The 23,115-nt window shown below is 39.7% G+C and overlaps 3 protein-coding genes, 2 long non-coding RNA genes and 9 other non-coding genes across 20 annotated transcripts in view; 3 read left to right on the top strand and 11 right to left on the bottom strand.

Annotated features, from left to right (window-relative positions):
• Positions 1-74: 74 nt before the first annotated feature.
• On the bottom strand, positions 75-157 carry trnal-cag (transfer RNA leucine (anticodon CAG)). Its single transcript has one exon. It is a non-coding gene; the product is annotated as a tRNA-Leu (tRNA).
• Positions 158-399: 242 nt separating this feature from the next.
• trnal-cag (transfer RNA leucine (anticodon CAG)) lies at positions 400-482 on the bottom strand. Its single transcript has one exon. It is a non-coding gene; the product is annotated as a tRNA-Leu (tRNA).
• Positions 483-589: 107 nt separating this feature from the next.
• trnal-cag (transfer RNA leucine (anticodon CAG)) lies at positions 590-672 on the bottom strand. The gene has a single exon. It is a non-coding gene; the product is annotated as a tRNA-Leu (tRNA).
• Positions 673-766: 94 nt separating this feature from the next.
• Positions 767-849, bottom strand: trnal-cag (transfer RNA leucine (anticodon CAG)). The gene has a single exon. It is a non-coding gene; the product is annotated as a tRNA-Leu (tRNA).
• A 94-nt stretch (positions 850-943) lies between these two features.
• On the bottom strand, positions 944-1,026 carry trnal-cag (transfer RNA leucine (anticodon CAG)). The gene has a single exon. It is a non-coding gene; the product is annotated as a tRNA-Leu (tRNA).
• Positions 1,027-1,154: 128 nt separating this feature from the next.
• trnal-cag (transfer RNA leucine (anticodon CAG)) lies at positions 1,155-1,237 on the bottom strand. Its single transcript has one exon. It is a non-coding gene; the product is annotated as a tRNA-Leu (tRNA).
• Positions 1,238-1,331: 94 nt separating this feature from the next.
• trnal-aag (transfer RNA leucine (anticodon AAG)) lies at positions 1,332-1,414 on the bottom strand. The gene has a single exon. It is a non-coding gene; the product is annotated as a tRNA-Leu (tRNA).
• Positions 1,415-1,721: 307 nt separating this feature from the next.
• trnal-cag (transfer RNA leucine (anticodon CAG)) lies at positions 1,722-1,804 on the bottom strand. The gene has a single exon. It is a non-coding gene; the product is annotated as a tRNA-Leu (tRNA).
• A 96-nt stretch (positions 1,805-1,900) lies between these two features.
• On the bottom strand, positions 1,901-1,983 carry trnal-cag (transfer RNA leucine (anticodon CAG)). Its single transcript has one exon. It is a non-coding gene; the product is annotated as a tRNA-Leu (tRNA).
• Positions 1,984-3,588: 1,605 nt separating this feature from the next.
• Positions 3,589-20,929, bottom strand: LOC133165709 (uncharacterized). Of its 3 annotated transcripts, XR_009717651.1 has the most exons (7): positions 20,654-20,929; positions 14,671-14,813; positions 5,066-5,195; positions 4,489-4,559; positions 4,242-4,408; positions 3,982-4,044; positions 3,589-3,847 (listed from the first exon to the last, which is right to left on the bottom strand). It is a non-coding gene; the product is annotated as an uncharacterized LOC133165709 (long non-coding RNA). The 3 variants fall into 3 exon arrangements; XR_009717649.1 differs by having other exon boundaries at positions 4,242-5,195; XR_009717650.1 differs by lacking the exon at positions 20,654-20,929 and adding an exon at positions 15,321-15,433 and having other exon boundaries at positions 4,242-5,195.
• Positions 3,654-4,716, top strand: LOC133165707 (myosin-6-like). The gene is made up of 3 exons (XM_061295552.1): positions 3,654-3,870; positions 4,269-4,412; positions 4,483-4,716. The coding sequence occupies exons 1-3, from the start codon at positions 3,667-3,669 to the stop codon at positions 4,636-4,638; spliced, it is 504 nt and encodes a 167-aa protein (XP_061151536.1). The 5' UTR covers positions 3,654-3,666; the 3' UTR covers positions 4,639-4,716.
• Positions 4,654-6,612, top strand: LOC133165706 (myosin-7-like). 2 transcript variants are annotated; one of them, XM_061295551.1, is made up of 5 exons: positions 4,654-4,951; positions 5,022-5,315; positions 5,958-6,053; positions 6,141-6,275; positions 6,475-6,612. In XM_061295551.1, the coding sequence occupies exons 1-5, from the start codon at positions 4,742-4,744 to the stop codon at positions 6,484-6,486; spliced, it is 747 nt and encodes a 248-aa protein (XP_061151535.1). In that variant the 5' UTR covers positions 4,654-4,741; the 3' UTR covers positions 6,487-6,612. The 2 variants fall into 2 exon arrangements, 1 of the variants encoding a protein (XP_061151535.1); XR_009717645.1 differs by lacking the exon at positions 6,475-6,612 and having other exon boundaries at positions 4,655-4,951; positions 5,794-6,053.
• Positions 10,113-22,057, top strand: LOC133165702 (myosin-7). Of its 2 annotated transcripts, XM_061295548.1 has the most exons (39): positions 10,113-10,225; positions 10,297-10,335; positions 10,419-10,630; positions 11,077-11,220; positions 11,315-11,471; positions 11,575-11,602; positions 11,776-11,881; positions 11,963-12,055; positions 12,153-12,216; positions 12,677-12,775; positions 12,854-12,957; positions 13,069-13,207; positions 13,289-13,407; positions 13,605-13,754; positions 13,826-13,996; positions 14,072-14,387; positions 14,468-14,535; positions 14,629-14,834; positions 14,920-15,043; positions 15,333-15,469; positions 15,555-15,810; positions 15,895-16,137; positions 16,227-16,403; positions 16,485-16,630; positions 16,728-16,818; positions 16,891-17,280; positions 17,358-17,484; positions 17,568-17,686; positions 17,769-17,965; positions 18,191-18,374; positions 18,848-19,013; positions 19,079-19,203; positions 19,287-19,595; positions 19,669-19,872; positions 19,958-20,254; positions 20,347-20,451; positions 20,673-20,768; positions 20,923-21,057; positions 21,943-22,057. In XM_061295548.1, the coding sequence occupies exons 3-39, from the start codon at positions 10,430-10,432 to the stop codon at positions 21,961-21,963; spliced, it is 5,814 nt and encodes a 1,937-aa protein (XP_061151532.1). In that variant the 5' UTR covers positions 10,113-10,225; positions 10,297-10,335; positions 10,419-10,429; the 3' UTR covers positions 21,964-22,057. The 2 variants fall into 2 exon arrangements, with proteins under 2 accessions (XP_061151532.1, XP_061151531.1); XM_061295547.1 differs by having other exon boundaries at positions 11,776-12,055.
• LOC133165708 (uncharacterized) overlaps positions 21,734-23,115 on the bottom strand; it is a 28,560-nt gene continuing 27,178 nt past the window's right edge. For all 3 annotated transcript variants that reach the window (XR_009717648.1, XR_009717647.1, XR_009717646.1), the window contains 2 exons: positions 22,795-22,898; positions 21,734-21,818 (listed from right to left, as the gene is read on the bottom strand). This is a non-coding gene — a long non-coding RNA (uncharacterized LOC133165708). The remainder of the gene's footprint in view (positions 21,819-22,794; positions 22,899-23,115) is intronic.

Raw genomic sequence — 23,115 nt, 5'->3', positions numbered from 1 at the left:
CGATTCGTTGTCATCGACGCTAAACGTAAACATCGATCCACAGATTCTCATTGATTCTTCAGTAAAATAACTTTTGTCAGAAGTGGGACTCTAACCCACGCCTCCAGTGGAGACTGCGACCTGAACGCAGCGCCTTGGACCGCTCGGCCATCCTGACACATGAGCACATAATAGGGGTGTAACAATCAATTGATACACATCGATTAATGCTCCGATTAGTTGTCATCGACGCTAAACGTAAACATCGATCCACAGATTCAGTAAAATAACTTTGTCAGCGCCTTGGACCGCTCGGCCATCCTGACACAAGAGGATACACGTTAGTTACTAAATTTATCAGGTGTGTGATTCTCAACTATCAAACTCAGGATTCTCATTGATTCTTCAGTAAGATAACCTTGTCAGAAGTGGGATTCGAACCCACGCCTCCAGTGGAGACTGCGACCTGAACGCAGCGCCTTGGACCGCTCGGCCATCCTGACACCTGAGCATATTGATACACATCGATTAATGCTCCGATTAGTTGTCATCGACGCTAAACGTAAACATCGATCCACAGATTCTCATTGATTCTTCAGTAAAATAACTTTGTCAGAAGTGGGATTCGAACCCACGCCTCCAGTGGAGACTGCGACCTGAACGCAGCGCTTTGGACCGCTCGGCCATCCTGACACATGAGGACAAATGTTAGTTACTAAATTTATCAGGTGTGTGATTCTCAACTATCAAACTCAGGATTCTCATTGATTCTTCAGTAAAAGAACTTTGTCCAAAGTGGGATTCGAACCCACGCCTCCAGTGGAGACTACGACCTGAACGCAGCGCCTTGGACCGCTCGGCCATCCTGACACATGAGGATAAACATTAGTTACTAAATTGATCAGGTGTGTGATTCTCAATTATCAAACTCAGGATTCTCATTGATTCTTCAGTAAGATAACCTTGTCAGAAGTGGGATTCGAACCCACGCCTCCTGTGGAGACTGCGACCTGAACGCAGCGCCTTGGACCGCTCGGCCATCCTGACACATGAGCACGTAATAGGGGTGTAACAATCAATCGATACACATCGATTAATGCTCCGATTAGTTGTCATCGACGCTAAACGTAAACATCGATCCACAGATTCTCATTGATTCTTCAGTAAAATAACTTTGTCAGAAGTGGGATTCGAACCCACGCCTCCAGTGGAGACTGCGACCTGAACGCAGCGCCTTGGACCGCTCGGCCATCCTGACACATTAGGATAAACATTAGTTACTAAATTTATCAGGTGTGTGAATCTCAACTATCAAACTCAGGATTCTCATTGATTCTTCAGTAAGATAACCTTGTCAGTAGTGGGATTCGAACCCACGCCTCCAGTGGAGACTGCGACCTTAACGCAGCGCCTTGGACCGCTCGGCCATCCTGACACGTGAGCACATAATAGGGGTGTAACAATCAATCGATACACATGGATTAATGCTCCGATTAGCTGTCATCGACGCTAAACGTAAACATCGATCCACAGATTCTCATTGATTCTTCAGTAAAATGACTTTGTCAGAAGTGAGATTCGAACCCACGCCTCCAGTGGAGACTGCAACCTGAACGGAGCGCCTTGGACCGCTCGGCCATCCTGACACATGAGGATTCACGTTAGTTACTACATTCATCAGGTGTGTGATTCTCAACGATCACAAACTGAGAATTCTCATTGATTCTTCAGTAAAATAACATTGTCAGAAGTGGGATTCGAACCCACGCCTCCAGAGGAGACTGCGACCTGACCGCAACGCCTTAGACCGCTCGGCCATCCTGACACATGAGGATTAACGTTAGTTACTACATTCATCAGGTGTGTGATTCTCAACGATCACAAACTGAGGATTCTCATTGATTCTTCAGTAAAATAACATTGTCAGAAGTGGGATTCGAACCCACGCCTCCAGAGGAGACTGCGACCTGAACGCAGCGCCTTAGACCGCTCGGCCATCCTGACACATGAGCACGCTCTCTAGTTACTAAATACATCGGGTGTGTGAGGCAGTACATAAGCATCAGACGCAACGCTCACTGACTGATCCGTTGATGCACGGGAATGAAGGCAGTTGAGCCATTGACTCATTAGCGGACGGGAAAGTCAGGATTCATTCCCTCACTGATCCGTTCTCGCGATGAACTAGAAATGCCAATCACTCACTCACTGATTTGTTCACTCACAGATTCGTTCGTTCGTGAACGGGAAATGCAATTCACGACTCGTTCGTGAACTTGATTATAACGTTTTGCATTCTGAACATTGGTTTTCTGAACAAGACTTAATGACTTTGCATAGCTCAGTGTAAGTATGAGATGCCCAACATTCAACAGTAGCACATATTAAAACGTGCATCATTCAGGATTCATTCCTTTTAAGTATCTCCATGAGTTATATTTATTTCATCAGTGTGAGGGGGATTACAGTTGACGACAGAACAACTGTCAGCAGCAATATGTAAACAGTAACAAGAAAGGAAAGCCTGCACTTTGTGTATAATAAAAGGACATGATGCCATTACTGATTTTGGGCCGACCTCTCAAATCTGTCATAGTGCTGTCAGAGCGAGGTGATTAGCAAGTCAATTAATACATGACAACACAACACTTGCTTCGGAAAGCACTGAAGAAGTAACACATATGCATACCATGGAGGATTTCTGGCGTCAACATTTGCAGGGATCACATTTATAAACCCTGATAACCCTGCCTTAATAGAGGCCACCACCCTAATTTACACACACACACACACACACATGCACATACACACACACACACACACAAACAACCCTCGCTGATGACAATAGAGACGCCGTCAGGGATTTGGCGGCATGTGAGAGAAAAAAAAATCTATTTGGGCCACAACATTTTGATGTTTTCGTAATTGCCGTCACTTTTCTGCTTCTTATGGTGACAATGACATTTTCCCCCCAAAATAGATGTAATGTAATTTCAGCAAATTTTATTTCATGCAAAAAACTCAATAAAAATAATAAAAAAAGCAATGCAATGTTCTTCAGTGGCCTTAATTTAAGCCGAAGCATCCACAAACAAACAGGAAGTGAGAGACGTGGGAGTGAAATTATTTATTGTGTTTATTGTGTGTGTATTGGTAATTGTGTTGGTAGTGTTTGGAAGATAATTTACTCAACGGAGGGTACACTATTTATGCACGCACAGTGTGTGTGCGTTCTCACAGGCATCATCATAGAAATTTCCATTCTGATACCTCAGATCTTGTAAGTTTGCTCAATTTTTACCATTTTTTACCATACAACACATTGCTAATGATCAGAAAATAAGCTCAGATATAATGGATTTTTTCTTAGAACATGAGCTTAAATATAAGTGAAACAAACAAGGAATTAAGAAATATACAGAAAAAACATTAATTATTCTCTTTGCTTTCTTTGTAGCTGAAGTCCTTTGTTTTTATTCTCAAGACTTCTGACTTTGTCTGAGTTGGACACATTGGTAAATTATACACTGAATCTAAATGGTTTGACTCCATTATTAATTCTAATTACAAATAATAAAATCTCAAAATGATAACAAATAATGAAAATGATTACTGTTTGATATTTTTTTTATTTGTAATTAACAAAACATTAAATTGTGTGTGAAGGGGAAAGATTTTCCATCTGTGATGTCCTTATTCTCTCCATTTACAGTGAAGCTATGGGAGATGCAGAGATGTCTGTGTACGGGGCAGCAGCGGATGGAGGCTTCCACTCGCATCTTCGACATAAAAAAGGAATGTTTCGTCCCTGATGCGGTAGAAGAGTTTGTAAAGGCTTCCGTCACAAGTCGAGACGGGGGCAGTGTCACTGTGCAGACAGAAAATGGAAAGGTTAGTGAGCTTAATGGCTACTCAAATTGAATTTTGCCAACATTGACAAAAAGAAGAAAGACAGACAAAATATGGTTTGGTGAGAAGGTGATTATTTAAAACTCCACGTACATTAATTACCCAGCATGCTTGGACGTTTGAGCTGTGTGGTTCCCAGTATGCTTCTTCGGTGGCCTAAAAATAAAGACAAATTAAAGTTACACTTGAAAGATAAAGTTCATGAGTGTATTCTTGTTAGCAAGAACTATTCTCCAGACTAGTGAGTAGCAGTTAGAAAATTATCTGAGCCAATCTAAAAATGCTATTTTTACTCTTAAAAGTAGAAGCTTGATTTAAAAAAAAAAAACAATCAAATAAAAAACATTGCACACATTTGACGGTTATACTGTGTTCCATAGACGGTGACCGTCAAAAGCGCCGAGATTCTGCAACAGAATCCTCCAAAATTTGACAAGATAGAAGACATGGCGATGTTGACCTTCCTCCACGAGCCCGCTGTGCTGTTTAACCTCAAAGAGCGTTATGCGGCATGGATGATCTATGTAAGATAATCATATTCGTTTTCCTGTCATTACTTAATGTCGCGCAATTTAAAAGTTGTTTTTTCGTTAGACCTACTCCGGATTGTTCTGTGTGACTGTCAACCCTTACAAGTGGCTGCCAGTCTACGACCGAGAGGTGGTTGTTGCCTACAGGGGAAAGAAGAGGAGCAAAGAAATTACTTCTTCTTTTTCAGTTTTTTTTTTTTTTTCATTAACAGATAGGTAGCAATAATTAGGTCCACATGTAATGGACAAAATTACCTTGCCTAACATGGCATTGTCTTATGTGATATTTTTTATGTTAATATGTATCTATTGGAAGTTATCATATGAAGGATTGCCAACTTCAGCTGGATGACTCTGTCCGAGCCAATGATGATCTGAAAGAGAACATTGCTATTGTGGAGAGGCTTAACAATCTCATTCAAACTGAGCTGGAAGAACTGAGGGCTGCTCTTGAACAAACTGAGAGAAGTCACAAACTTGCTGAGCAAGAGTTGCTGGATGTCAGTGAAAGGGTGCAGCTGCTGCATTCACAAGTGAGAGAAACACATGACATCTACCAATCTACCATCTTTCTGTTTGCTACTAAATAATCACTTGATTTAGAATACTTCTCTGATAAACCAAAAGAAGAAACTGGAAGCAGATACCTCCCAGCTTCTGACAGAAGTAGAAGATGCCCTCCAGGAGTGCAGGAATGCTGAGGAGAAGGCCAAGGCCATCACCGATGCGGCCATGATGGCAGAAGAGCTGAAGAAAGAGCAGGACACTAGTGCTCACCTGGAGCGTATGAAGAAAAACATGGAGCAAACCATCAAAAACCTGCAGCACCGTTTGGACGAAGCTGAACAAATTGCAATGAAGGGAGGGAAAAAGCAAATACAGAAGCTTGAGACTCGGGTGAGTGAAAGACAATTTCTGATTTGTGTCACTTAGGTTTGCTTTGTTCATTCATTGTGCATCTATATATTCATTTGCGAGGATAGGCAACTGGCGGGATTAGTATGGTCTTAGATTGATTTTTATAAATAAACATGTTGACTATAGCTGAGCAGCCATTAGTTGTAATACTGCTGTTCCCCACAAGGTAGCATTCATGACTTACAGTGCCTCCAATCCTAATACAGTAGTTGCACATCAGAAAAAGAGAGCTTGTCTTGGTTTGTGGATTTATGCCACAGACTGGTGGCACTGAATCAACTGCTTGCTCGTCTACAGTTGTAATCAATCTTGATCGATTCTGTCAATATCTTATACAATAAAGTAGGGCCTGCAAATATGTCAACAAAAATGTTTAGGAAATATTGTTTTCTGTAGCAACAATATTCCCACAAAATTGTTCAAAGTTGTTTTTGTAAAGATGGTTGTCCTTGATTAGGTTAAAGAGCTAAAGAATGAGGTGGAAATGGAACAGAAGAGGAGCAGTGAAGCTGTGAAGGGTGTGCGGAAATATGAACGACGCATCAAGGAACTCAGGCACTTCTCTTTACCACAGGGACACACTCTTTCTCAACGATCTAAACTTTGCTCTGATTTTGACAGACTGAGGAAGACCGCAAAAACCTTGCTTGTCTCCAAGATTTGGTAGACAAGTTGCAGATGAAAGTCAAAGCCTACAAGAGAGCTACTGAGGAGGCTGTATGTGTGAATACATTTAGTGGAAAACATACACTTGTTCCCCCTACCATCAGCCCGTAAACATCTATTTTCCTATATTTAAAACAGGAGGAGCAGGCTAATGTTCATCTGGGAAAGTTTCGGAAGCTGCAGCATGAATTGGACGAGGCTGAAGAGCGTGCTGACATTGCTGAGTCTCAGGTCAACAAGCTACGAGCCAAGAGCCGTGATGCTGGCCCCAAGGTTGGTGCAGCTGATACACTGCCCGACCTTTACACATGCTGCATTTAATTTCTATGCTGCTTTAAAATTGAGTCATTACTATAAACACGCTACTTCAGCACCTCATATGACGATGATATGATAAAGCAATACTAATCCGAAGACTTAATAGCTGTTTTTTTTTGTTCCCCCAATCTCCAACTTGCCCTGGCTGCAACAGAAAGGCTTTTGAGGAGGAGTGAAGTTTGGAGTCTTCAGCAAAACCTTTTGCTTGCAGTGTGACGTAGATTCCCTCAACACCCCCTCACAATTCACTACTTGTAGTGTCTAATAAAAGCTTATCAAGGATTGCACCACCCCTCTACTGTAGTTGTCATTTTCTTGCCATACTTGAGTTTTTCTGTTGATATATTTGTTTAGTCATAGTATGTAGTATTGGACATGTCAATAGGTTGAGATAGGTTGGAAAATAATAAATTTTAAACCAAATGTTTTTCAACTAAATGATGACAAAGCTCCAACCTGCCATGAAATTGAATATCCCATAAAAAATGGGGTTGACTACCTGCAAAATTCCAAAATCGCCGCTCCCTTTCTAAAACAACAACACCTCCAAAAAAACAACAAAATCCTAAAAAACACAATTAGGTCAATTTAATATTTTTTCAAATATTAGTCAATCGACTTGTGTGGGTGTTATAGATACAGATTACTGACCACTCAAAATTGTGGGAAATGGCTTGCTGTCTTTGTTCATGCAATTTTAACAGTTAAATAATCATGGTGTTTTTGGGGTCTCCTGAAAACGGACTATTTTGGAAGTAGACAGAACAAGGCTTCAGCCCGACGCGAGTTATCCTTGACCAATCACAATATAGTAATCTAAAAATCTTTGTGTCTTACAGAAGCAATTTGGCTACAAGGCAAATAAAAAGGACATCATGTCCTCGTTGATATAATAAATTCTGCAACTCATTATGTAATTTCTATTTTAACATGTAGACACTTAAGTATATACGTAGTTATTGTGCATTTTGCACGTCACACCTAAAAAATAACAACACGCTTTAGGTTTTGGTACAGAAGCGTCTAACTCTTGGATCAGTTCTTATTAGTTGTTATTAGATCTGAATGGAAAAAGACAACACTCATTTCAGTTTTGGATGTCGAGACGCCAGAGTTTAAGTAAAGGGGACCACAAATCTCCTGATCTTAAAATAGAGTTAATGAAATCCCATCTGCCAGGGCCTCAAGGTCAACAATAAACCACATATAATCCTAAACAGCTGCTTAGTGAATCCCCGCTAAGGTCTGCCTGTTTCCCCAAATGGCTATGATGGCAGATTTCAGTGAATCGATTTGTGTGTTAAATTACCGGTATGCCTAATCATCATACTTTGATGAAGTGAAATCAGTTTTTAAAATCTTTTTTACCAACATGTTAAACAGATGATCTATTTTTGCATTATACACAGTGATAGCTATATTTTCTAATAAGACAAAAATGTCAGTATGGAATGATTTTTTTCCCGTTTTTTGGTGACGTTGTTGTCACGTCTTTGTCATTTTAATTTGTGCTGGAGACGGAATAATCATTTGATAGAGGAGACCCCAGACACTCTTGGTGTGAAATTCTGGGAGCCTTTAGTATCTCATTACAAAACATGTCCTTGGATCCTCGAGCTGGCAATCACGTCTCTAAGAGCTAATAAAAATAAATTCACACGTCGACATAACAAGGAGAACAATATGTGTTAAGGACTAACAGCATTAAGTTTTAGAACGTCTGAGTCTTGGCCCGAGTGAAGAACACCAAAGACTGACCAAAAAAGAAATTCGAACCTTCAAAATGATATGATTATGTTCTTATTCTTGCTAAAAAGAAAAATGATCTATGGTACACACCTCTATTTTTGAGAGCTCCTCCTATTTAAAGTTTAAGGAGATGATGTAAGTCAAAGTCAAAGTCTGCTTTATTGTCAATTTCTTTACATGCCAAGACACACAAAGAAATCAAAATTACGTTCCCACTATCCCACGGTGACAAGACATAGTACACAATATACATACAAGTAAACAACACAAAAAAATAGAAACAAGAAGGCACAAACAATGAATAATAAATAAATGAATAATAAATGTGTTATGGCATAAACAAGGTATGCCTCCTTTAATGAGTAGAGGTTTGACCTATGATTAGCAGCTGCAAAGAATTTCTCGCTTCCATTTGGCAACCTGACGCCAGCTGTCAGGAAGAGGGCCGCTCACTTATTTGAACGGAAATAATCTCAGCACTTGTCAGCAGTTGTTGACCTTCTTTTTATCTCTTAACCTTTGAAGGGACTGTGATTGTTGGTGCTTAGGACTGTCTGTCCAGTTCCTGTTATAGTACACATCTATGATGCAGGTTGGTGAGATAAATTGTAGGAGTTTTACTTCTTTGCATTTTTTTTTTCATCCAATTTCTGTAATCCTTTGGAGTATCCCATTGGAGATTTTGTGCTGGTCGATAGTCACAGACATTCATAATCACTCGGTGACAGAGGGGGAACAAAAACATCCCACTTGCACAGCCGAAACAACACTTCAATTCCATTTGTTTAACTTAACACAGCCCCTCTGATTGATTCTCATAAATTCGCTTTTTCATGTTTCCAAATGCTGCTATGTAATAGAACAGCCAAGCCATTTCAGTTGAAAACAATCTTGTGTAACCTGTCCCTAAACACAGTCAAGTACATAAAAATCAAATTAACCAAGACCACACACCCGGTTCTCAAATTGGAAAAAAAATAAATCAAGACAAAATAAATGAGGGGAGTTCGCTGAAAGATGCTCTCTTAGTTTTTTTCTCAAGAGACTGCCATCTAATCTGGAGTACAAAAATGTAAGGAGGAATGCCGTCTACCTGTCACTCTCAGTGTATTTATGTATAACAGGCTGTGTGTGTGTGTGTGTGTGGCCACCATGTGCTGTTGTTATCCTTGATGCAAGCAAAGCCTCTGTGGCTGTTCTCCTCAATCAGTGCAAGGTTTTAAGAAGGCATTTCACACTGTTATCTTTGTCCTCAAAGACACAAAGCCACGTCAACAGGGCTGTTCGGGACCAGCTTTTTAATGTTTGATGGCTACTCTATTGTGACCTTGGCATTACAGTGGAGTCTGTCATACTGGCACACCCCACTGTTATTTGTCATCATTACAGCCTTTCAGTGAATCTCAGGCATGTCTCCGACTGAAGATTTTAGTCTGTGTTGCCTCACACTCGTCGCCTGGATAATCTCACAAACCAATGTTCTTTATTTAGAACTCCCCCACTTACCATCTCATGGTGTTTATACTGCAACAGTGGCCCTCCTATGATAACTCATCACATTACGTTACAGACACCACTTAAGCCCCCTGAGTAACTGAGACCCCTTCATAGCATAACGTTTTTTGGAGATCTACTGAGCTACTTTCCGTGGTTTATGTTGTTTGTACGAAAGGACGCCGATATTAAAAAAAAAAAAAGGATTATGCAAGTAAATTTAGTCCATTTGTTCCCAGATGAAAACAATTTAATATTACTACATTCATAATAAGTCTTGAGGAGGCTGGTCTTCCACCCAACATCCATTGTTCCCCCAGCCAACAGTTGCATGTTGGGACGATGACAAAAGAATTCCTTCTCGTGTCTATTTACGGATCGAGTCGTGTTTCCCTGGCTGCTTAAGGATACCTATGATTAATCACCAGCCTACAATGAGCTCCTAATATGGCCTCGTCAGGAGACCCCGACACTGATAAGACTCTGACCCGCTGATTTCTATATTGCTCTCTGCCCTTCATTTACCCTCAAACTGACCAACCCAACTCGGACACAATAGCATTCTTGGGCCTAACAAGCATCCTCCATATATGGCGGAGGGGGCTTCCTTTATAAAGGGAACTGATTGTGGAACCCACAGTGGGTCACCATTCTATCACAAGGTAAGGCTTCACCGTTTGACTGTCATCATATTTATTATAAGTCACTTTCAGCGCTCTATTTTTCCATCTAGGGCCGTAGCACCTCCGTCTTCTCTATACGAATTAAAAAAGTAAGTATTAATCTAAATCCAACATTTCTTCTAACCACAATTTACAATGCTTAACTCTATTTTTGCTTTCCTTTTGTATTAAGCAAGCTTAAAAATGGGTGACGCCGCCATGAGAGAGTTTGGGGCAGCGGCCCCCTACCTGAGGAAATCAGACAAGGAGCGTCTGGAGGCTCAGACTCGTGTATTTGACATGAAGAAAGAATGTTTTGTTCCTGACACTGAGGAGGAGTTCGTGAAGGCTTCCATCACCAGCCGCGAGGGGGACAAAGTCACCGCTCAAACTGCAAAGGGGAAGGTCAGTCATACTGGCAGGACCCAAAATCTCAGAGGTGAAGAAAGCTACCTATTAAGTGAGAAACTAAACAAGAAAAGACAGGAGGCAGATGATCGTCCCATTCCAAGATGCACATAAATAATTTTAATCTATGTCTGTCAACTCATCTTTATGTACTATATACAGATTACCACTGTCTACTTCAACATAATCTCCAGTTTAAATGAAAAAAAAATCTACAAATGAATGAAATTGTTGTCCATCTAATTGCCTCCAAAGAAGGAGTGGCTTACTTTAATGACAGGCAAACACATTAAGTTGCAAACCAATGTCTGCAAGCTGTATGTACGACGGAAGACAAAAAGAACACTGATGGCATTGCAATGATGGTTTTGTTGATTATAGTAAATATAATATAATATAGTATTGGAAATATGCTAAAGTCATTGAATTTTCTTTGTCTTCAGACTGTGACTGTGAAGGATGTTGACGTACACCCTCAGAACCCGCCAAAGTTTGATAAAATTGAAGACATGGCCATGTTCACTTTCCTTCATGAGCCCGCTGTGCTGTTTAACCTCAAAGAGCGTTACGCAGCATGGATGATCTATGTGAGTTAAGAGCTTTGAAAGCTATGTGAACGATGTCAGCTTCAAATGCCAGTGATAGCAGACCATGCCCTTACTTTCTGTATGTCTTTGCCAGACCTACTCTGGGCTGTTTTGTGTGACTGTCAACCCCTACAAGGCGCTGCCAGTCTACAACCAAGAGGTGGTTGTTGCCTACAGAGGGAAGAAGAGGAGTGAAGCTCCTCCTCACATCTTCTCCATCTCTGACAACGCTTACCAGTACATGTTAACTGGTAATTAAAGATTTATATAGACTATGCTCATATCAATATGATGGACACAATTTATGGAGATTGTGTACGAAGTTTTGAAATCTCTCTTGTATGTCCTTTCCAGACAGAGAAAATCAGTCTATTCTCATCACGTAAGTTTGATTTTAGTTCTTGGTTGGTTTTTGTAAGGTTTTATTTGCAGAGTGAGGCCTGAATTGAATCTATAATGCCATCATTACTGGTATTATTGTTTGCTCATTTGGAAGACATAATTAAAGACATTATTGATTAAATGTCAGTGTAATTTCGCATGCTTTTTCCACAGTGGAGAATCTGGTGCTGGGAAGACTGTCAACACTAAGAGAGTCATCCAGTATTTTGCCAGCATTGCAGCTAGCAGTGGGAAGAAAGAAACAGGCTCTGAGAAAAAGGTGTCTATCCTAATTTTGCAAAATTTTAAATCTATACTTTTTTCTTGTGTATTGCATTCCATAAGATTACTGTGTTTCCAGGGTACCTTGGAGGATCAAATCATTCAAGCTAACCCAGCTTTAGAGGCCTTTGGAAATGCCAAGACCATTAGAAATGACAACTCTTCCAGATTTGTAAGTTTCACTTATACAAAAAGTAATAAAAACAAGTATTTGTACTCTAAGTGTTGTACTTTAACACATTATTATTATTATTCTTTTTTTAAACCAGGGTAAATTCATCCGAATTCACTTTGCTGCCAGTGGAAAGCTTGCATCGGCTGATATTGAGACATGTTGGTAACACTTCATACATATAATCGATTATAGCAACAGCTAGTATGTATGTATGTATGTATGTATGTATGTATGTATGTATGTATATATGTATGTATGTATGTATGTATGTATGTATGTATGTATGTATGTATGTATGTATGTATGTATGTATGTATGTATGTATGTATGTATGTATGTATGTATGTATGTATGTATGTATGTATGTATGTATGTATGTATGTATGTATGTATGTATGTATGTATGTATGTATGTATGTATGTATGTATGTATGTATGTATGTATGTATGTATGTATGTATGTATGTATGTATGTATGTATGTATGTATGTATGTATGTATGTATGTATGTATGTATGTATGTATGTATGTATGTATGTATGTATGTATGTATGTATGTATGTATGTATGTACGTATGTATTTATTGTCACACCTATGTTTTCAATATGCGTCTATAGATCTGTTGGAGAAGTCCCGTGTCACCTTTCAGCTTAAGGCTGAAAGAGATTACCACATCTTCTATCAGATTCTCTCACAGAAAAAACCTGAGCTTTTGGGTAAATAAAAACAGCTGACTAAAAGCTTGTTTTGCGGTGCATGATTAAAAAAGTAACTATTTTTTCCCACTCTTATAGAAATGATGCTTATCACCAACAACCCCTACGACTATGCATTCATCTCCCAAGGAGAAACAACTGTCGCCTCCATCAATGATGCTGATGAGCTTGTGGCCACTGATGTGAGAAAATCAAACATATTGCTTGTTACATTTTCCAGTATTACTATTTTTTTGAGGTAGTGCAGAAAATATCAAGACAGGCAATCAAAATCATTTGCATATTAATCTCAGGATGCCTTTGATGTGCTGGGGTTCACCCAAGAGGAGAAGAATGGCATTTACAAACTTACGGGTGCCATCATGCACTATGGTAACATGAAATTCAAGAACAAGCAGCGTGAGGAGCAAGCAGAGGCTGATGGCACGGAAGGTAAAATTGACTGGATTTCAAAAACAGATTAATTAGGATGAAAAAAAAATGATTCCGATTTTTCATACTTAATTTCTTCAGATGCTGACAAAGTTGCTTACCTGATGGGCTTAAACTCTGCTGACCTCATCAAAGGTCTCTGTCATCCAAGAGTTAAAGTGGGAAATGAGTGGGTCACCAAGGGACAAAATGATAAGCAGGTAAATACTACAAAAGTGGTGGAAATGTTTTTTGGTCTAGTAAAATCAAGATGTATGTATGTAGCATTAGGACTGCACACTATAGCTTACCCATTGTATGATTTGCTGCAAAACATGATTTCTACAGTACGGTGTATAGCTCACCTGATTACGATCACACACCATAAGTGTGTTACTTGTTTTTTCTTTTTTTCTAGGTCTCCTATGCTGTTGGTGCACTAGCCAAGTCAGTGTATGAGAAGATGTTTTTGTGGATGGTGATCCGTATTAATCAATCTCTGGACACCAAGCAACCTCGCCAGTACTTCATTGGGGTTCTGGATATTGCTGGATTTGAGATCTTTGATGTGAGCTTTGTCTTGTATTGTTTTGTATAAAGATGACATTTGGTTAAACTTTTAATCGCTTTCTCTTTCAGTTCAACACATTTGAGCAGCTTTGTATCAACTTCACCAATGAAAAACTGCAACAGTTTTTCAACCATCACATGTTTGTGCTGGAGCAAGAAGAATACAAAAAAGAAGGCATTGAATGGACTTTCATCGATTTTGGAATGGACTTGCAGGCCTGTATTGACCTAATTGAAAAGGTGAGAGACACTTTTATGAGAGGCTATGACTGATCAGACATAACATTGAAATCTAAAATGTCATGTTCTCCTCAGCCCATGGGTATCATGTCCATCCTTGAAGAGGAGTGCATGTTCCCCAAAGCCAGCGATGCAACCTTTAAAGCTAAGCTCTACGACAACCACTTAGGGAAATCCAACAATTTCCAAAAGCCCAGAATAGTCAAAGGGAGACCAGAGGCCCATTTTGCCCTGATGCACTATGCTGGCACTGTTGATTACAATATCAACAACTGGCTGGTGAAGAACAAGGATCCTCTAAATGAGACGGTTGTTGGACTGTTCCAGAAATCTAACCTCAAATTATTGTCTTTACTCTTTGCAAATTATGCTGGATCAGATTTAGCCGCAGGTAAAAATGAACTCAATCCACCCCACCCATTCTTGCTTGTGTCGCTAAAAAAGATACTTAAAGTTGGCCCTCGTTAACAGATGGTGGAAAAGCCAAAGGAAGCAAGAAGAAGGGTTCATCTTTTCAGACTGTGTCGGCCTTGCATAGGGTCAGTACAAGACGTACAAGAAACTTTTCAATCAAGAATTGATCACAGTTATCACCCAGGTTAGTTGCAAACATTGTATCACTACCTTCACAGGAGAATCTGAACAAGCTGATGACCAACCTGAGGTCTACTCACCCCCATTTTGTACGCTGCATCATCCCCAATGAGACCAAGACTCCTGGAGCCATGGAGAACCCTCTGGTGATGCACCAGCTGCGTTGTAATGGTGTGCTGGAAGGCATCCGAATCTGCAGAAAGGGCTTTCCCAACAGGATACTCTATGGAGATTTCAAACAGAGGTAGCACCAGATAACTTTTATCCCCGCCAAAATTGGAAATTCACAGGGATTATTATTTGTAAATATTTTATCCATGTGTTTTTAGATATCGGATCTTGAATCCTGCTGCTATCCCTGAGGGTCAATTTATCGACAGTAAGAAGGGTGCAGAAAAACTTCTTGGGTCTTTGGATATTGACCACAATCAATACAAGTTTGGACACACAAAGGCAAGTTATAAAGGAATTCAAAAGTATTTGTTTTGAATTTTCAATCTATGCACATAATCCAAATGCGTCAAAACAATGTAACTGTTTAGTGTAACACTTATCTAATATTTGAGTTCAAGCATTAAGAATACAAAATATCATTGTATAATTATTGTTTATTCTGATTATTCCCTAACATTGGTAATAAAGGGTAGTTAGTATAGGACCATTACACCTAACATCTAATATAAATATCTTTCTGAAAATTTTAATGAACTAGATAGTAACATTGATTTACATTTTTCAAAAGGTGTTCTTCAAGGCTGGTCTCCTTGGGCAACTCGAGGAGATGAGAGATGACCGTTTATCTCTCATCATTACCGGAATCCAGTCTAGATCAAGAGGTCTCCTGGCAAGAATGGAATACCAAAAGATTGTTGAGAGGAGGTTAGAGGAATTAGGGCTACAGATTGTTTTAATATTTGGGCAAATGTCTGAACAAAGAGTTAAAACAATGGATGATCTTTGACAGGGATGCATTATTGGTAATCCAGTGGAACATTCGTGCCTTTATGGGGGTCAAGAATTGGCCTTGGATGAAACTATTCTTCAAGATCAAACCTCTTTTGAGATCAGCAGAGGCAGAAAAAGAAATGGCCAACATGAAGGAAGAATTCCTGAAATTGAAAGAAGCTTATGCAAAGTCAGAATCTCGCAGGAAGGAACTGGAGGAAAAAATGGTCTCTCTTCTCCAAGAAAAAAATGACCTGCAGCTCCAAGTCCAGGCCGTACGTTTAATATCATCATTCAGCTTTTAAGAAATGATCTATATCAGTTATATAAAAATATATGACATTGTGTTTCTAAATTAGGAGCAAGATAATCTTGCCGATGCTGAAGAAAGATGTGAGGGGTTGATCAAACACAAAATCCAGACGGAAGCAAAGGCAAAGGAGTTATCTGAAAGACTGGAGGATGAGGAGGAAATGAACGCTGAATTAACAGCAAAGAAGAGGAAGTTAGAGGATGAGTGTTCCGAGCTGAAGAAAGACATTGATGACTTGGAGTTAACTCTAGCTAAAGTGGAGAAAGAGAAGCACGCCACTGAGAACAAGGTATGAAAACTGCTTGATTATGTCCTACAAGAAAGATTAGAAATAGAAATTACAATAACTTAATTATGAACTATCATGATGATTTCCAGGTGAAAAACCTGGTCGAAGAAATGGCAGCTTTGGATGAAGTCATTGCCAAGTTGACCAAAGAGAAGAAGGCTTTACAAGAAGCTCACCAGCAAACATTGGATGACCTTCAGAGTGAGGAAGACAAAGTCAACACTCTGACCAAGGCCAAGTCAAAACTAGAACAGCAAGTTGATGATGTATGTGCTTGAGTATGATTTATTTGAAAAGCATGTTACTGCTACCTTGGAGCTAAACGTTTTGGATGCATTTTCTAATAGCTTGAAGGAAGCCTTGAACAAGAGAGGAAGATTCGAATGGATCTTGAGAGAGCAAAGAGGAAACTGGAGGGAGACTTAAAGTTGACCCAGGAAAGCCTCATGGATCTGGAGAATGACAAGCAGCAACTGGAAGAGCAGCTCAAAAAGTAAATACCATTGCAATTATTATTTCAAAGAATATATAGCCAGCTACATTGAAACTTTTGTTTCCTATACTATTTAATGATAAATATTTCATTGCAGGAAGGACTTTGAAGTCAACCAGCTCACTAGTAGAATAGAGGATGAGCAGGCAATTGGCATTCAGCTTCAAAAGAAACTGAAAGAGCTTCAGGTAACAAATGTTTCAGGTAATGGTTTGAAATTTGAAGTTTTCTAAAACGACTAACCAATAATGTTTAATCAGGCCCGCATTGAGGAGCTGGAAGAAGAGCTCGAGGCAGAGCGAGCTGCTCGAGCCAAGGTGGAGAAGCAAAGAGCAGAACTTGCAAGAGAGCTGGAGGAGATCAGTGAGAGACTCGAGGAGGCTGGTGGAGCAACATCTGCCCAGATTGAGATGAACAAGAAGAGGGAGGCTGAGTTCCAGAAACTTCGTCGAGACCTGGAAGAGGCCACGCTGCAGCATGAATCCACTGCGGCCACTCTGAGAAAGAAACAAGCTGACAGTGTGGCCGACTTGGGGGAGCAGATTGACAACCTGCAGAGAGTCAAGCAGAAATTGGAGAAAGAGAAGAGCGAACTTAGACTGGAATTAGATGATGTCGTCTCCAATATGGAACATATTGTCAAAACAAAAGTTAGCTGAACTTTTTTCTTAAGTTTCAATTTTATAAGTTTAAGGTGATAGTGCTAATATAAGAATTGCAATTGCAGATAACACTTGAGAAGACATGCAGAACGGTAGAAGATCAGATGAATGAATACAAGACCAAATTTGAAGAAGCCCAACGTTGCATCAATGACTTCAACATGCAGAAAGCAAAGCTTCAAACTGAAAATGGTATGTCATTGTGTTGTTTTAATTTAAAACTGTTCTTCTCCACTATGTTCCGACATAAATGAAACATGTGGCCATAACGTTAGGCGAGTTCTCAAGACAACTTGAGGAGAAAGAGTCTCTGGTATCTCAACTTACCAGAGGAAAAATGTCCTACACACAACAAATTGAAGACCTCAAACGACAACTGGAGGAGGAAACCAAAGTAAGATGAACTCTGCTCTGAGGCAGGTGCCTCAACATTTTGTAATTGTTTTCCACATATTCATAAAATATTTTCCTCACAGGCCAAGAATGCTTTAGCCCATGCTGTGCAATCTTCTCGCCACGATTGCGACCTGCTCAGAGAGCAGTATGAGGAAGAACAAGAGGCCAAGGCTGAATTGCAGCGTGGCATGTCCAAGAGCAATGCTGAGGTGGCTCAGTGGAGGACCAAGTATGAAACTGATGCCATCCAGAGAACTGAAGAACTGGAGGAGGCTAAGTAAGCGTTTGATCCACCTTGACTAAAATGTGACTCATCATTTCACCATGACTTCACTGTGTCTGGCAGATCAGCTTTTTGTTTGTGTTATGTTCCAGCTAAAATGTAAGACGAACAAAAAGTTTATTTGTTGGATAAATGAGCAGCCAATAATTGAATCGTTTTGAATTAAAAATTTTAACAATGGAAGCAATAACATTTATAACGTTTAAATGATTTCTAAAGGAAGAAGCTGGCTCAGCGTCTGCAGGATGCCGAAGAAGCTGTAGAAGCAGTGAATGCCAAATGTTCCTCTCTGGAGAAAACAAAACACAGACTGCAGAATGAGATTGAAGACCTCATGGTGGATGTGGAGAGATCAAATGCTGCTGCTGCTGCTCTGGACAAGAAGCAAAGAAACTTTGACAAGGTGAAGTGTTCAAACGGAGGCAACATTAGTAATTGCAGACCACAAAATTGAATAAGTCTGTATTCATGCATGGCAGTTCGATAAATTAAAATTGAAAGTTAACTAACTCAGAGACCCATGAATTGATGGATATAATTTGATGAGGAAGGGAATTAACCATAAAGCAATCAATCATCATTTTAATTAACCATACAGTTCATTGACAGTAAATGAAAACATGAATTTAGAGTTGAAGTCTGGATAGTTTTACACAGAAAATAGGACCTGGGATTCAGGAGAAACTTGAACACCACAAATACAGTATTTTAAAATACAAGAATGAAAACAGAAATATTTGATGGTCAGTCAATATATGCCAGGTATTAGTATAAAGAACAGAACTCATAATACAAGATTATGTTGGTGAATACAAAGCTGTTAGCAGTATGTTCATTAAAATGTCTCCTCAATGTGGCTTTTTTCTTTCCTGGTAGGTCTTGTCTGAATGGAAACAAAAGTATGAGGAATCTCAATGTGAATTGGAGGGCTCCCAGAAGGAAGCCAGAGCTCTGAGCACTGAGCTCTTCAAGCTAAAGAACTCCTATGAAGAGTCTCTGGATCATCTGGAGACCATGAAAAGAGAAAACAAAAACTTACAGGGTATGCTCTACTTGGATTGTGTTTAGAGTAGATATTTATCCCTAATGGTGCTTGATATTCTACAGAGGAGATTTCTGATCTCAGTGAGCAACTCGGTGAGAGTGGAAAGAATATTCATGAGCTGGAGAAAATAAGAAAGCAATTGGACCAAGAGAAGAGTGAGATCCAGTCTGCTCTAGAGGAAGCAGAGGTTAGGAAATTTTACCCGAGAACTTCACATTACCGTATTTATGTCAACCGTGAATTACTTCAGTGGATTCTTGTGTCTTCCAGGCTTCCTTGGAGCATGAGGAGGGTAAGATTCTAAGAGCCCAGCTTGAGTTCAGTCAGATCAAATCTGAAATTGAGCGAAAACTAGCTGAGAAAGATGAGGAGATGGAGCAGTGCAAGAGGAACATGCAGAGGACTATCGAAACTCTGCAGAGTTCTCTAGAAGCGGAGTGCCGAAGCAGAAACGAGGCCCTTCGTTTGAAGAAGAAGATGGAGGGAGACCTTAATGAGATGGAGATTCAGCTAAGTCAAGCCAACAGGCAGGCAGCGGAGGCTCAGAAGCAACTCAAATCTGTTCATTCACATCTGAAGGTAATCTTGGAGCAACACATTTTCACAAAATATTCGACAGACTACTAATTATGACGGATGTTGTCCCATGAAGGATTGCCAACTTCAGCTGGATGAGTCTCTTCGTGCCAATGATGATCTCAAAGAGAACATTGCTATTGTGGAGAGACGTAATAATCTCATTCAAGCTGAGCTGGAAGAACTGAGGGCTGCTCTCGAGCAAACTGATAGAAGTCGCAAACTTGCTGAGCAAGAGTTGCTGGATGTCAGTGAAAGGGTGCAGCTGCTGCACTCACAGGTGAGAGACTTTTATTATTCCAGCAAAATGGTTAACAGATGACTTTCTGCAACAGCACTTATTTACTTTCCAAACAATTTTACAGAACACCGGTCTGATTAATCAGAAGAAGAAACTTGAAAATGATGCATCCCAGCTTCAGAATGAAGTAGAAGAAGCAGTTCAGGAATGCAGGAACGCTGAGGAGAAGGCCAAGAAGGCCATCACCGATGCCGCCATGATGGCAGAAGAATTAAAGAAAGAGCAGGACACCAGTGCTCACCTGGAGCGTATGAAGAAGAACATGGAGCAAACCATCAAAGACCTGCAACACCGTTTGGACGAAGCTGAACAAATTGCAATGAAGGGGGGGAGGAAGCAGGTGCAGAAGCTCGAGGCCAGGGTAAGACTTCCTCGATCCACGAGAGTTCAGCCGATTCACCCTAACTCACCAGGTTCCCTGTTATAGTGCTAAAAATACGTTTTTGCTTTCAGGTGAAGGAGCTTGAGAATGAGGTGGAGTCTGAGCAAAAGAAGAGCAGCGAAGCAATAAAGGGAATTCGCAAGTATGAGAGGCGCATCAAGGAACTCACCTATCAGGTGGGATTTCTTTTAAAGAAATGTTCTTTTCTATAAATACATAAATACAAAATAGCATGTAAGCCTCTTTATACATTCAGTTTCTTAAATACTGAAATATATTTCATCATTGATATCCATCATTGATGGATCACACATTTTTCAATGTTTATTTTCATACAAATTTAGAATTAAAGAAATTGAGAGAACTTGAGTGTCTTACCTAGTCCTTATAATTACAGACGGAGGAAGATCGCAAGAATGTTGTGCGCCTCCAAGATCTGGTTGATAAACTCCAACTGAAAGTCAAAGCATACAAAAGATCTGCTGAGGAGGCTGTAAGTTGTTTTCAAAATGTTGGCCAATAAGCCTCTGCTCATTCACAATTAAATGACATCATACGAAAGCAACAACACCCTCATGAAGTTAATATTCATTGATTATATTGTATATAATTTTGTGTCGTGTGCTTTTCTGCATGGATCCCTGTAGGAAGAACAAGCCAATACTCATCTGGGCAAGTTCCGTAAACTGCAGCACGAGCTCGATGAAGCTGAAGAAAGAGCTGACATTGCTGAATCTCAGGTCAACAAGTTGCGTGCTAAAAGCCGTGATGTTGGCGCCAAGGTAAAGGATGCTTCTATGTTATTAGGCAAAAAGTAATGGATGACTGTCTTCACAAAATTGCAACTCATATTTCTCGATGGTCTTTGATGTAATAAGACAACTGAGGAGTTTATTTATTAAATCAGATATTTCGGAGGAAACTAAAAGTATGTTTTAGTCGAAACCATCCTGGTTTCACTTACCGTATTTTCCGCACTATAAGGCGCACCGGATTTCAAGGCGCACCTTCAATGAATGGCCCATTTTAAAACTTTGTCCATATATAAGGCGCACCGGATTATAAGGCGCACCTTCAATGAATGGCCCATTTTAAAACTTTGTCCATATATAAATCCATATATTAGGACACGCCTGCTGTAGTGGCTCAATATTGGTCCATATATAAGGCGCACCGGATTATAAAGCGCACTGTCGGCTTTTGAGAAAATTGGAGGTTTTTAGGTGCGCCTTATAGTGCGGAAAATACGGTACATTCTATTTTTGGCATTCCAGATTTCCAAGGGTTGAGGGTACGCTAGCTTTCTACCCATTCTAAAAACCCAAACGTTAGGTTACCTGAAGACAATATAAATAGGAGTGTGAACGGTTTGTAATGCCCTGTGATTGGCCGGCAAACAATCTGGGCCTCTCGCTCAAAGTTAGATGGGAAAGGTTGCAGCTCACCCATGACCCGAATGAGGACAAACGGATGGAAGGGTTTTCTTGAGCCGCTGTCAATCACGGGCTCCATGGACATCATTTTTCTCCTCCTTATGGCACCCCTGTTCAAAAGAGAAATGTTTTTTTTTTGTTTTTGTTTTTTTACAGGGCTTTGAAATTTTTTTTTATTATTGAGTGTTGTTATCTGTTACTAAATTGTCTTTCTTTGTCTATTCTTCATTACAGAAAGGACTAGATGAGGAGTGAAACCCACAGACAACCATGCAACAATTTTGGGTTTATCTGTAGCTAACAGTCTCTAAAATATCTGTAGAATAAAGCAAATGTGCAATAAAATGTATGTTCATTGCTTTTTTTTAATCATTTTTTTATTTTAAGGCAATGCAACAAGCACCTGGAGGCATAAAGTATAAGTCAGAAAGACCTTTTCATTCAATGTCATGAATCAAGAATTCAAGAATTGTGCTCACAACTTTGACTAGTACAAGAAGAGACAATCTAATGATGTTGGACAGGTGCATAGCAACTTATACTGAAGGACTGTTATTGAGACACTTTCATGCATTATTTTGTTTAGCTCTAATTTAGCCCCAAGGGGTCAAATATTTGTTGTTTTTAGACAGTCTTAAATATTATTCCCTCTAAGACTGCTGTATTTTGAATCTTTCTATCAATCAAGCAATAAGGTTTAATTGTGTGATGGAAATGCACTGCACCACAAGGCATTGATTTCACTATAGTATTTGCAGAAAACAGAAAAGGTCCAAGTAATTCAGGCCACACAAGCTTGCTGCTTAATTTGCTGCTTGTTTGTAATTAACTTTTACAAATTGACCAGAAAATGTACGTATACATTTAAAAATGAGTATTAGGTGCATCTTGAGGCATTTGTGCAATTTATAGTCTTGTAGAATGTTTTGGAGAAAACAATTTGTGGCTACATTTGGTGAAATAAGTACATAAACTAAGATATGATAATTAAATTGAAATGAAGAATATTCATGTTAAAAATTATCTAAAGAACACTTCATGCAAATACCGGACAGTTCCTGAAAAAAATAAAATATGTTACTCTACCGTAAGGAATAGTGCAGAAGGTCCATTCCTGGCAGAGATCAGATAAAGCTGGCGATCAGACTTGTCTCCCACTGCTTGTTGGTTCTAATCTTGCCGAGTCCAGTCTGCACAAAATTCCGGAGAACTATTGCTTCTGAATTCTTAACATAAAATGCACACAGCTATTCAAGAGCTTCTCTCTTCCTGCTTAGATTTGGACTGTTGTTACCTTTAACCGTCTTCTACATATGACTTTCATGGGGGAGTCTAAATTTGTGCACACACAGCCGTAGGAAGGGAATCAAGGTTTGAAGGTGAGATATCAGCGGCGAAGATGTGTAA

The sequence above is a fragment of the Syngnathus typhle genome, linkage group LG13 (assembly GCF_033458585.1).
Source record: "Syngnathus typhle isolate RoL2023-S1 ecotype Sweden linkage group LG13, RoL_Styp_1.0, whole genome shotgun sequence".
NCBI lineage: Eukaryota > Metazoa > Chordata > Actinopteri > Syngnathiformes > Syngnathidae > Syngnathus > Syngnathus typhle.
This window is presented reverse-complemented; position numbering and strand designations above follow the sequence as displayed.